The sequence below is a fragment of the Amblyraja radiata genome, chromosome 14 (genome assembly GCF_010909765.2).
Source record: "Amblyraja radiata isolate CabotCenter1 chromosome 14, sAmbRad1.1.pri, whole genome shotgun sequence".
Classification (NCBI taxonomy): Eukaryota; Metazoa; Chordata; class Chondrichthyes; order Rajiformes; family Rajidae; genus Amblyraja; species Amblyraja radiata.
The window spans coordinates 21106677-21121047 of NC_045969.1; the positions used below are offsets into that span (position 1 = coordinate 21106677).

Consider the following 14371-nt stretch of genomic DNA (forward strand, 5'->3'; position numbering starts at 1 on the left):
GATGCTGATTCCCATATTTCCTTTTAACATGCCAGGGCCTCCGTTCCTGTGCTCCCTTGAACAGTACCTTTTTCAATGAACCTGGTATTGTTCTACTGTGCAACATTTAAAATAATATTATGTGTTGGAGGTCTAATAGAAAATCTACTGGTCCAACATCAAAACGCTGAGTGTGCTGGGTTAACTGAGTTTTACTTATCTTTTTATTTTCAATCTCATCAATTCTAATTGCAATTTGCAGAAACTTATGGCAATGCCATATGGAAAAACGCATCAGATGCCACTTACCAAAATGCAAATACACAAACCAGTGGAAAGAGAACTGAGGATCCGGGTGCCTCCACCTGATCGAGGGCTTTGTTCTTCCCCATTCAGGATACGAGTAGAGAAAGAACCATTGAATGTTTCAGTTCCAAGCCAAGCTGTCCGATCGTTAACCAATCCACAGACCATGTTCAGCTGCACACGAGGAACAAGCCCACCTCTGCCAACTATTCAATCTGTCCAATCTTTACAAGATCCAGCAATGCAGGATTCAGGCACGGCTATCGAGATTTCTGACTTTGTCCCTGGGAAAGCGATTGTTGAGCAAGACACAAGGGTGCCAAAGCCATTAGACAACATTGACGCAGTGATACCCACAAGTGGGCTGTATCAAGATGGATGCAGTTCCAGAGATAGAGAAACATTTGTTAATACAAATATCACAAATGGAACTAAGCAGCAAAACAACTTTTCTGAACATTTGTCCTCTGTTCCTTCATCAAGTGCAACTAATGTCGATTCCGGTGAGTAATCGTCATTTACTAAATATGTTTTTATTTGAACACGCACTTAAATGTTTGGACATAGATATGTTATAGTCAAGGCTAATTGCATGAATATTTAACCTCAAACACCGTACTGAAACCACATATGTACGTTTGATTTTAAAATATCACATTTGTTTTCTTTTTCAGATTGTATATAAAACCTTGTTTATAGTTATTGGTTTATAATTAATTATTGTCACGTCTGCTGAGATACAGTGAAAAACCTTTTTTGCGTACTAATCAATCAAGTCATTCTTCCTCCTCTCTGGTACACTGGGTGAGCAGGGGCTTGGTGGCAAACTCTCCGGGCTTGTTCGCGCCTCTGTGGCCTGCCAGGAGGCGACCCTCGGCTGTGAATGTTTTTGTGGCTGGGAAAGTTATTCTTTTGAGAAGGGAACGTCTCGACTGAAGTGGTTATCTTTGGAACATTTAATGGAAGTATGTAAAAATATATATGAAAAGCTTGGTCAGGAAGGACTTATTTTGCTTGTCATAAGACGTCAATAAGCAGGTAACATAAATTTAAATCTTTTACTTGGAGTTTAAAATGGTGATGCAGAAAGAAATTCACATTGCATTAAATCTACCAGAAGGAACATTTGACTGCAGATTGACAGCTGAGAGGTGGAACTTTTTTTTGTTTGGCAGCTACTAGGTAATAGAGTGTGCAGAGCAATTCTCCATCATTTACACCTTTTTTTAATTTTGTACACGCACACTGAAAAAGATAATGAACCAATTACAGTGCCTTCGATAATGTTGGGGACAAAGACCCATCATTTATTTATTTGCCTCTACACGATTTGAGAGTTGTAATAATGTAATATTTAATTATTTGTAATATTTGTAATTTACAACTGCTGATGGTAGTAGCATAATTAATTCAGAAGTGTATAGACACATCCTATCTGCTCAGGTTCAAACAAATGTCTCAAAACTCATTGGCCAACAGTTCATTCTACAGCAAGACAATGATCCCAAACATACTGCTAAAGCAACAAAGGAGTTTTTCAAAGCTAAAAAATGGTCAATTCTTGAGTGGCCAAGTCACTCACCCGATCTGAACGCAATTGAGCATGCCTTTTATATGCTGAAGAAAAAAACTGAGGAGGACTAGCCCCCAAAACAAGCACAAGCATGGCTGCAATACAGGCCTGGCCATCACCAGAGAAGACACCCAGCAACTGGTGATGTCCATGAATCGCAATCTTCAAGCAGTCATTGCATGCAAAGGATATGCAACATAATACTAAACAAGACTACTTTCATTTACATGACATTGTTGTGTCCCAAACATTATGGTGCCCTGAAATGGGGGGACTATGTATAAACACTGCTGTAATTTCTACATGGTGAAACCAAAATGTATAAAAATGGCCTTTATTAAAATCTGACCATGTGCACTTTAACCACGTGATTTTTTTTCTATTACAAATCTCAAATTGTGGAGTACAGAAGCCAATAAAGCAAATGATGGGTCTTTGTCCCAAACATTATGGAGGGCACTGTATACATTTGCTATAAGCACCAAATTGCAAGAGCGCAATAGTCCTAATACAACAGGTTAATAGCATCTTCTGAGGAAAATACGATCCAGTTTTTTTGGCACAGTTAGTGAAATCACTTTTTTAATATAATATTATCCTACCAATTGAAGATCCATTGGGCCTGAGTATCTGATCTATTTTCTAGCCATATCTTCACATCTCTTAACCATGATTCCCATGTATGCAAAAATATCCCTGCTTTAAGCTTAATGACTCATTGTTCTCTGATGTGAGAAGCGTGTGAGGAGAAAAAATCCTCTTCCCAGTTTTAATCTCCTGATCAATCTCCTTACTCTGATACTACAGTAACTAATTCTAAACTCCCCACACCAGGGGAAACTTTCTTGATATCTATTCTCGCATGTCCCTTTAAATTCTTCTCATTCTTCATATTTTTATTCCCCCAACCCAACTTCACTGCATTGTCTGAAGGGGAGAAAACCACCCCTTAAATAAGGTCTTTGAATGTTTACACACTATGCCACGTTTGGACTCAAAAGTCCTGTTACAGTTGCAGTGAGAATTATTTATCCTTGTAATCAAAAATCTAGATAAAACTAGGTGCTAGGAATTGGTAATAAAATCTTATAATTTGGGAAACATTCAACCAGTCAGACAGTATCTGTGGAAAGAGAAATATAATTAAAGTTTTAGGTGGAAGAACCTTCCAGTAAGAAAGAGAGACGTATATTTTTTAAAGTTAGAGAATGGTTAGGACAAAGGAAAAATCTATGATGGGATGAGGCCAGTTTGCCCTGATGATTTCAGTGTATGGTTCCATCTGGTTAATGAAGACTGTTTTACAGAGAGGAAGGAAACAAATAAAGGGCCATGTTAAAGCTGTGTACTGCTCTTCAGTGCTGTTGCTAAATCAGAAATCGGATGTATGCTGGAAATATCCAGCACATCAGAAGGGAAGAAAAAGCAAAAATATATTACGGATGGATAAACTCGCAGCAGATATTACATTTTCTTCATTTTATCTTCTTCCCATCAACCATTAGGTTCTTGAACCACCTGCACATCCCTATGTCAGCACTTTGGACTTTGTTTTGGTTGCACAATGTACTTTGGGTTGCTCTGTTATGGTCTGGTTACCTAGTATTACCGATAATTTATTGCTTAACACACATTTATTTGTGTGTTGTTACGATAACGTGCCTGGAGAGCTGCATCAGGTCAGAATTTCATTGTTGCAGACCTGCTGCATATGCAATTAAACTGATCAGTCTCCACTGGCAAAGAATAAAATAGTTATAACATTTATAAAGGAATGCTAAATGTGTGGGTTTTAATGGTTAAGTGAGAATAGATAAGTTCCTTTCTCCTGGCCTGTCTATTATGGCTTGATTAAGTGAAGATGTTTTATAAAGACTTTTGTTACATGTTTAACCCACCTACAACTGTTGAAATTGCAGACTATCTAGGTGACCCAGAACTGAATATAAAGGTGCCTGCAGCCTTTTTGATCAAGGCACGCGAAAAAAACAAGCCCAAGTATGCAGCACGCTACCTCGTTCAAATGCTGTTCCCTAGAGATGTGCTGATGTGTAGTAGTATGGAAGGTGACAAAGCTCGAGGAATCAAACCCCTAGACCCCAATTGGGTCACTGGTTTACGAGGTAAGTGTTCCTCTGAGTGACAGACGGTTAATTAACCTCTTGAGATACTTAAGTTTGTATCTTATGGTATTAATTATAATAGGTCGTTAATTATAATAGGCCATTGCATATGAGGTGCAGCATGTAGTTTGTTTGCCTGTTTTGGGACTGAATTGGTAGTCAGAATCCAATTACAAAGTTTGAGTTTTGATAAATTGACCTGTTTGCTCATGGCTTTGAACAGCAAGGTTTTAGTGCATAACTTTTTAACGCTCTTTTCTTCCTGGCTTCCCAAGAGATTCATTTAATAAACTAGAGCATTTTAATGTCTGGAAAAAGTAATTGACCCATTTCCTCATGACTTCATCACCATTTTCAATGATAAATTATGTGCTAATGCCAGGTCATGTATATGTATACGACGGATAAGTTGAATGGTCCGGATTCATTGTAAGCCATTTTTAAACAAACTTAATAAACAAATTCTATTATAACTTTGGATATGAAACAAAGAGAAATATTACATGCTTTTGATGTAAGGGGTACAAGTTTACAACAAATTATAGTTTTCTCTTTTAAAATTGAATCTTTATTTCTTTTTGCCTAGAATTCCTTTGTACATATTTCCCCAAATTCGATATGAATGAGGATGGCAAAGACTGGAAGACTTGCATCATCAGTGTGGATTCCATGATATGCAGCCTGCGTTGTGAAATCCAAAGAGGAGCAGTAAGTAGAGTTAATAGAGAATAGAGACATTGTGGGGAAGTGCACATCAGCTTGAGCGTAAAGTGAATCTATGTGGACAAAAGATTGAAAACAAGTGCCCTCAAAAAATGGGGGAACAGAGAAGTTTTTGAACAGCTGAAATAATTCCTTAATTGGGACAGTAGATAAAAATGCAATTTATATCTGATGTTAAACACCAAATCAGGTAAAGATATTGCAATGTAATTTTTAAAATCTCTCAGCCGGTGCAGCCAATTAACATATCAACTTTTGCCTGTTTTGGGACGTAGAAGGAAACTGCAGCAGCCAGGGGGATACCAATCTGCTGAACATTTCTGTACAAGAGGTCAAAGAAAAACAACCATATTTTTTTTTAAACCCTTGTGGTAAATGGAATGCAGGGCTCGAAATTAGCGGTTGCCCGGGTGCCAACCTCACTGACACCCCCCGCGCACTCCCCTCACAATTTTACCTACTCCAACCAACACGCACTTATCCCCCTGCCTCAATCCATCCATCCGCACCGATTGCCTTCTCAACCCCCCCCCCCCATCTACCCACCCCGCACTGATTTTCACACACACACACACACACACACTCTTACCCTATTGTGCTGGAAATATACGTTGGATTTATCCAGGTTTTACTTCTACAGTCAGTCATATACATCACAAATTTGGTCAGGAGATATTTCAGTTGAAATTTTAATGTTAATTCTGAAATCTGAATTATGGAAAGAGCGTTTATTAATCATTAAAAATCTAGTGAGTACAAACTGGGTTTCTTCATTGCTGTTCACAACACATACGTCTAATCTGAATGTCTGGTAATGTGGCATTTTGACACCTTTAAACATATTGACAAAAGAACATTTGCTGCAGTTATGTGCTTTAGCCACCTCTTGTCAGTTAGTGTAATGTTTAACCTGTCAGATGGGTATAGCCGGTTTTAACAGCTATTATCATAAAATGTCTTTTGAAATTTTCTTGCAACCTGTATTGAGGATAAATTATGTGGGAAGCGAGAGTGTTTCTGTACCAATAGCAATAACGACCATGTCATGATAATTTTCGGCGCTTCACAGAAAACATGCTTGCATCAATCTGTAGTGTGCATGGTTAAGCATATATGTTACCATGGTCCAGGATTTATTGACAGGTTAATCATACGCTGAATAATCCAACCACATTTTTGTTTGGAAGTGGAAAGAAATAATAGAAATTGCATTCATTGCAACGTGTAAAAAGAGTTGAGATACTGTATTATAATTTTGCTGCATGTCATTGTGGTATATATCATGTCTTGATTGGTGAATATGTTTAGTTTGTGACATTATTTGAAGCAGAAATAATATGTGAATGCTTCATTGAGCATAATTCCGACTGGTAACTACGCACTTCGTCTGAGCACATTATCGCACGCGTCATGCAAGCCGTCTTAAATGACCACCTAAACTGTCATTTGGCAACCTAAAAAGCTGCCAAGGTTGCCCGGCTGGCAAAAGGGAAAAAAAGTTAAGTGAGAGCCCTGGAATGGTTGTATTGTATAAAAAATGAATTGTGATTATTACTTAAGCATGTCAGGCCCATAAAGCAGCATTTTGAAATGTTAGTGATCTGTCTGATGGAGTTGATTGGCAATTTTAGATCCATATTAGGGTGGAAGTTTCCCAGGTGGCCACAGAAACAGAAGAAAAACAGTTAATATTGGGGATGGAATAACTTGGAGTGCTGGAGTAACTCAGCGGGTCAGGCAGCATCTCTGGAAAAAATGGATAGGTGATATTTCGGGTCGGGACCCTTCTTCAGACTGTTGATATTAGGGGTTGTGTTTAAATAAATAAATTATTCTACCAGGAATTTGCTAAAATTCAGAATAGAGCAATGGTAATGCAATTTTTGTGTATGTGTTTCTTTTCCGATTGCATGGCAAATTATTAGATTATCTGTTTTCTCCCTGCGAGTAGTTGATATTTAATATGCCAATTTCTAGAATCTAAATTATAACGTGTCAAATTATCAAAATAATTAAATTGCAGCAGACAAGGTGCCTTATAATAAAATATTGGTATTCAAACGCTCAGTGACCAAGAAATATCTGGGAAAATAATAGTGAGCACAATCGTTAATGTGTAATTAATCCGGCAATTTGTGACAGTAGGAGATGCCCATTAGCTGTAATGTCAAAGTTATTGGATAATTTTCATCAACCTGCTGTTATTCTTCTGAGCTCACTGCATCCTTCTCATGAATTTTAAAATATTTATGTGTTTTACACAATTCTGTCATGTACAGAAAGTTTGGGAAGGATTTAGCATTAAAAGGAATGTGTTTGGTTCTGCAGCACAACTCGGGCTCTCTTGCACAGACAGAAAACAATTGAAACTCTAAATTTTATTTATTTTTTGCAAGTAGTAAACTCTGCTTAAAGTGTATAACACCACCTCTGATTGTTAGAATCAAATTATTATCAATTCTTACCTACCATACGTTTCCTTTGATCTCAGAAGTAATGACTGGGAGGAGTATATACTGGGCACATAACAAGCCTTTTGGCATTAGCAACTATATTGTCTCAGTCGAGTTTTTAATACTTCATGAAGAGTATAGACCATTTATCCCAAGTGCTTTACTGACTTTGCCCTGAAATATATTGTTTTATTTATTTGCCAAGGGGAGGGGGATGGGAATAATCACCACCAAATGTCCCTGACATGATATTCATTACCGATTATCCGTAAAGTATTTGATTTTATTACCAGTGGAGCCCATCATAAGAGGTTCTTAGCAAAGTCAATTTCTGTCAAAAACCAATTGAACATGGCTACAGATATCAATGTCCAAAGATGTTTATTTGGCAATTCAGGATGGACTTTGAAAGCCTAAGGGAAGTTATAGGTTTACGTGAATTGGTTTCTGAATGAAGGACTAAAATTGTATCGGTAGACCTTAGAAGCTCTAGTTGCTCTCTTTACAGCTGCGATGAGTGAGAGAAAAAAAAGTGTTAAAAAAATCCTTACCCTCAAAAATGCTTCCGATACCTTGACTATCTTGACTCACCATGTAAAGCGACTTTGAGTCCTTGAAAAGCGCTATACAAATAAAATGTATTATTATTATTATTATCTACAGCAGACATCATCGGACACAGGAAAAAGTACCACCAACATTGTCTCTGTAAAATGCTCCAAATTCACTGCGTTCATTGGAGAACCAAGATTAGCGCCTTCCCCAAGTCAGCATGGATTACATTTAGTAAGCTACATTGGCAGGTTGTTGGCATGCCTGACACCTGGATCCTGAAACATTCGTTCATTCTGATCTGAGACTTCCAGGCAGATGGAAAACTAAATTCCAGAATATTCTCAAAGCTTCCTTAAAATGCAACTTCCCCAATGACTCATGGGAGCCTCCGGTTAATGACTGATCAAAATGGAAGAGGAGCATTTAGGATGGTATTGAGAACATATGTTGAGACCACACAAAAGCGCAGCATAAGTGTTGGAAGAAGTAATCCACTTCACAAAATGCCCATCCCATCAGCCACTGCTTAGAATAGATATGATTTGGATATGGTGTGGAAGCCTAGTTAATCATGGCATACATTGGGGATTCATTTACGTACTGTAAGAAACAATATTTGGAGGACAGTAGACTATTAGAAGGATGAGGGGATCCTCATTGTACAAATTTGTACATAACTGATTAATTAAATTTATTATTGACCAGCAGCGTAATGACTTCTAGTCAGTCATCTTAATATTCCTTGAGTCAGAGAGTGATGAATCTGGAATTCATTGCCACAGAAGGCTGTAGAGGCAAAGTCAATGGATAATTTTAATGTGGTGATTGATAGATTCTTGATTAGTACTGGTATCAGAGGTTACGGCGAGAAGGCAGGAGAATGGGGGTGAGAGGGAAAGATAGATCAGTAATGATTGAATGGCAGAGTGGCCTAATTCTGCTCCTGCAACTTATGAACGTGTGTACATCAACATAATGGAACTTCTCCATGTAGAATTGTTTATTGTGTTTGTGTATTTAGCGATGTATTTGGTTTTGAGCGCTTCATTAGTTGAGCACAAATCTTTTTAAAATACAGGTCATGTGAGAATAAATGCAATTTGAGCAAGTGTTTGTTTTGCTCCCCACTGCTTCTGGTCATTAGGATATCACAGATGATAATGATAAAACTTTGGGACATGAAGAAGCACAAGTGTATGTAAATCTGGATTCCGATGGAGAAGATGAGCAGGTCCGTCCAGAAAAACCTGAAGAAACCAAAATTACTTCAGAACCACAGCAACAGGCATTGCAGCAGCAAGACGTCACGACTGTACCGAAGGATGATAAGCAGAAAGCTTTTGAACCAAAAGGTGTGGAGAATTACTTATTTTATTATTTTAACCAGTAGTTTCATGAACTATTGAAATTTCTGCATTTCACAAATTGTTCATTAGGTCAATTGTTCAAAATTATTACTATTAACGTGCTTGACGTCTGCAGGTATTTGACTTAAAAGGGGATCTCTAAAAAATGAATCTAAGATATTATGACTAATTATCATTTTTGCATTAACATAACCTATGTTTCTATGTTTTAAAATATACCCCTCCTTTGAATATGGATCTAGTGTCAAGATACTGATTCAGAAAAGATATTACCATGGCAGAACAGAATTTAACAACAGCAGTTGCTGTTGATGTAATCCCCTGATTTCTCAGCCTGCATTTGTGATTCGTGTTGAAGTAACGCCGCTTTGTTGAGAATGAAACGTGTTTCCATGAATCCAACAATCTGTGTGCAAGAACTTCCTGTTTCTGATGTTGGTTGCAGTGAGGGAAGAGTTCAAAAAGATTGCTGGCGTCTAGCAGCACCATTATCATGAGGCGTTAAGCAAAGCATTGTATTAGAAAACAAACCCACCTTATCCAATCTCTCCCTGTAATTAAAGCCCTACAATCAAGGCAACATCCTGATGAATCCTCTCTGCCCACTCTCCAATGCAACCACATCCTTCCTACAGTGTGGCGACCAGAACTGCACGCAATACTGTAAGTGAGGTCTAGCCAGTGTTTTGTAAAGTTAAACTATAACATCCCAATTTTAATATTCTACTAGACCAAGTGTGAGTCTGCACCACCAATGTAATATTCCACCACTCACCCGTTCCCCCAACACAACCCGTTCCCCCAGCGCATAATTCCATCACTCACGCATAGCCCCCAACTGCGCAGGCAGGCACAGCTCATTTCTCCTCATCCCCTAGCATTCCCTCCTCCTCCTCTTCACCTTCCCTCTTCAATCCCTAGAGAGGGAGGGAGGGGGGGTAGAGAGGTAGGGGGGGTAGAGATGGAGGGGGGTAGAGAGGAGGAGTAGAGAGGGGGAGAGGGGAAGAGGGTAGAAAGGGAGAGGTTGGGGGTAGAGAGGGAGAGGAAGGGGGAGTAGAGAGGGAAGGTAGAGGGAGGGGGAGGGGAGGGGGTAGAGAGGGCGAGGGGCAGAGAGGGAGGGTGTAGAGAGAGAGGGGGAATGGGTAGAGTGGGGGGAGGGGGTAGAGAGGGCGAGGCTACCCTCTTAAATCCCTAGAGAGGGAGGGGGGCTAGAGAGGGAGGGAGGGGTAGAGAGGGAGGTGAGGGGGGGGGGGGATAGAGAGGGGAGGGAAGTAGAGAGGGAGGGGGGTAGTGGGAGGGGGTTGAGTGGGAGGAGGGAGGGGGGGTAGAGAGGGTGGGAGTGAGGGTAGATAGGGAGGGGTTAGAGAGGGGGAGGGAGGGTAGAGAGGGAGGTGGCGAGAGAGGGAGTGTAGATGTGGCAACTACCCTCGCCCATCGTCGCGAGGCCTCATCGTTGCGGTCTAGATGTCTCCTTCACCTCCACGGTCTCGATGTGTCGCTGGTAGAAGCCCAGGTCAGAAAAAGCGGAACGTTCATTTAAATGCGGCATTCCCCCTGACGTCACTGGAAGCTGGTGGCCGCTCACTTCCCCTTGGTGGCTGCCCACCCCCCCTTTGTGACATCACTCAAAGCGGGTTGAAGGAGGTTTGCCGTTTGAAAACTTGGTTTTGACTATTTTAAAAATGCTGTAACTTGTGAAATATAGCATGAAATGTGCAGTGAAGCAGTTTATTTTGCCGAGGGGGTTAATGTGATTAATAATCCATGAAAATGTATGCGCTAGCCCGTGGCATTTTGCCGAAGGTCAAAAGACACATACACGCACACACATACATACATACAAGATGAGACTTTTATAGGTATAGACATGCCCTGATTATTTATAAAGGAAAGCATTCACCCTTTCTCCTTGTTTTTGCCACTTTTGGGAAACTTTAGACTTGAACCCTAAGATTCCTCTGTCCATCGCATTGCTTAGCGCCATTCCATTTACTGTGCACGCCGTGTCCCCATTTGATTTCCCAAAATTTTTCATCTCACGCTTTTCAGGAATAAATTCCGTCAACACACCATCTGATTTTCTATCTGATCTCTCTGATCATTTGTGTCATCTTAAATTTTATTAATCGTTTCTAATACATTCGTACCCAAGTCATTAATGTACATCACAAACAACAAGGGTCCTGCCACCGATCCATGAGGTGAGCCACAGGTCATGGACTTCCATTCAGAAAAGCATATTTCCACCATTATCCTCTGCCTTCTAACACCAAGCCAATTTTGGGTCCAATTAGCCAGCTCAACTTGGATCCCATGTGATTTAACCTGCTGGACCATCATGCCATCCAGGAACGTCAAATGCCTTACTAAATAGGCTGATGTCCACCAGCCTATCTACATCGTTCTAGTGAGTTATCTCTTCAAAAAAACATAATCAAATTAACAAGGACAGAATTTTCCCTGCACAAGGCCACATTGATTATCTCTGATCAGCCCATGCCTTTCCAAATGTACAGATATCATATTTCTTAACATTTCTCCAATAATCTCCCTATCACAGATGTAAAGCAGACCACACTGAAGTTCAGGTGTCAACTCCTGTATATCGGCAAGACCAAGCGCAGGCTTGGCAATCGTTTCGCTGAACACCTCCACTCAGTCTGCCTTAACCTACCTGATCTCCTGATTGCTCAGCACAACCCCCCCCCCCCCCCCTCCCCCAATCCCAATCAGATATTTTTGTCCTGGACCTCCTCCATTGTCAGAGTGAGGCCCAGTGCAAATTGGAGGAACAGCACCTCATGTTTTGCTTGGGTAGCTTACACCCCATTGACTTCTCTAATTTCAAATAGCCCTTGCTTTGCCTCTCTCTCCATCCCCTCCCCCTTCCCAGTTCTCCCACCATTCTTACTGTCCCCAACTATATTCTATCTCTGTCCCGCCCACTGCCCTGATATCAGTCAGAAGGGTCTCAACCCAAAACGTCACCCATTCCTCTCCAGAGATGCTGCAACAATTTGTGTCTACTCACACTGAAGTTGCTGGCTTATCCCTCCTGCCCTTCTTAAATTAGTTATCTTACAGGCTCCTGGCACCGCACCTGTAGCCAATAATTAAAAAAAACAATAATCTCCATCAAGGCCCCAGCTATCTCCTTTCTTGGTCACATTTCAATCTGGGATATATCTGAGTCTGCGGATTTATCAACCCTAATGCGTCCCATAACATCTAACAACATCTCCTCCTTTATATTCAGCCCCATCACAGCAAGAAATTTCCAAAAGGGCAGAGAATTACTTCAATGATTTCCAAAAAATTCCAAACAAAACATGTAACATATTGACCCACGGTAATCCCTGGTCCAAGACCACTCAACAAGATTGTCAACGAAACATCTGGAAAGGCTCCATACAGTGTGAGACTTAGAAAGTCAGGGGTAATTAGAACGTGCATGCAAGATTCCAAGCAATCCATCTACCTGGCCTGTCAAGCTCTATACGTCTCACATGTGGCAGATTCTGCATAAAATTGATCATACACCTTAGAACCAGAGAACTGTAATGGGAGCATCTTCAACTCTGGATGACTGAAGATTTATACCGTACAATGGAATAAAACATGCTGTGCTTGCTCACTTCAGCTCCTCCTGAATCCATAATCTCAACTATCAGGAGAGACAAGGGCAATAGTGTACTATCCATTGGGGTTCCCCTCCAAATTGCACACCATCCTGATTAGAAAATGTATCTGTGTTTCTTTATCATCGTAGGGTCTAATCCCTAAAACTACCAACCCGACAATATTTTCATTGGAAGAACTGCAGCAGCGGTCACCACCAACACTTCCAAAAGGGTGGACAGTAAATGCAGGCCTTGCCTGTGATTCCAACATCCCAAAAAATGCCCTTCAAAATTTGTGTACTGCGGTTGAGCCCTTGAAATATAAATAAATAGCATTTTCATCTTCTATTTTCATCTCCAAATAGCTAACCCATTCGCTGCTCATCAGAAAGTTGAAAAATACTAACATTCTCCTTGACCAATTTCTAATCATTAAGAACAAATAAATAACGTTGAACTAATTTATTCCTTGTGCTTTAACAAGATGCATTCAATTTACAAATGAGCTGTTAAGAAATTTAAAGTGGCTGTATTAGACATTATACTTTGTGTGATCAATATAGGTAAGTATATTGTGTGGGCGATTTTGTTAACAGTAACTTTAACCATTTTTCCTCACTAGAAACTCTTGGAAATCCAGCTCGACAAGTCCAAGTCCCATACTCTACGATATACGTTGCAAAGCAAAGAATAAGACCAGAGCTGGCAGCCCGATATCTAGTTCGACATCTGTTTCCTGAGGATGTGCTGGTCAGAAGCAATGTATATGGAAATTTAGATTGGGGCATTACTCCTTTAGACAGCAACAAAATCGGTGCTATTCGAGGTATTTATAGTTAATCAATATGATTTAAATTTTCTATGGCAGTATTGATTGTGCTTAGTTACTGACATGTCTGTATCAAATACAAAATATTATGAAATTCAAAATATTTGGAGTTCCTTTCCATTTAAGGCTTTGTTTTCCATTGGTTGTCCCATCAATGGGTGTTGCAGTTGGTTAATGGTTTTCTGGCATTTGCTAAGGCTAGTCTAGGTTAGGTCTATTTACACCGAAGGAGACATGATTGTAGTATATAAACCTATGAGCAGTATAGATAGGATAGGCTGCAGGAAAGTTTTCCCCTGGAAAACTAGAGCACATATATTAATGTTTATTTGTAAGAGATTTAAAGGAGATCAGATGGGGACCTTCTTTACACAGTGAGTGGTTGAAGCAAGTCACCGATAGCATTTAAGAAGTATCTAGATGAGCACCTGAATCACATAGATTGCCGAAATTTTTTTCCTTTGCATTCTATTTTTCATTTGTATCCATTTTCCAAATGTCAAGACAATTTTTTTTGTTGCCAGTTTATAACTAATTGGAAGATTTGGATGAGCCAGGAAGATAAACGTAGAACACAGAACAGTACAGCACAGAAACAGACCCTTCGACCCATGTTGTTGTACCGAACATGGTGTTAAACTAGTCTCCTCTGCCTAAATGTGATTCAATATCCCTCCATTCCCTGTATATGTATTTATGTGCTTGGTTAAACACCTTGTTAGATTTCACTATTGTTTCAGCTTCCACTACCATAGCATGAACCAATCTTCTGACTATCTAACCGATCTCTGCCTCATAATTTTGTATACTTCTATCAAGTCACCCCTTAGCCTCTAGCGCTCT

General features: G+C 39.9%; 1 protein-coding gene across 5 annotated transcripts in view; it reads left to right on the plus strand.

The window, feature by feature from the left end:
* The window catches only part of LOC116980480, a 45990-nt gene that overhangs the window by 21055 nt on the left and 10564 nt on the right, over nucleotides 1–14371 (plus strand). For 4 of the 5 annotated variants that reach the window (XM_033032743.1, XM_033032748.1, XM_033032746.1 and 1 more), the window contains 5 exons: nucleotides 242–788; nucleotides 3763–3981; nucleotides 4568–4689; nucleotides 8857–9064; nucleotides 13322–13525. In XM_033032743.1, the coding sequence (XP_032888634.1) occupies nucleotides 242–788; nucleotides 3763–3981; nucleotides 4568–4689; nucleotides 8857–9064; nucleotides 13322–13525 (1300 nt within the window). The remainder of the gene's footprint in view (nucleotides 1–241; nucleotides 789–3762; nucleotides 3982–4567; nucleotides 4690–8856; nucleotides 9065–13321; nucleotides 13526–14371) is intronic. The other variant, XM_033032744.1, reaches the window with a different exon arrangement.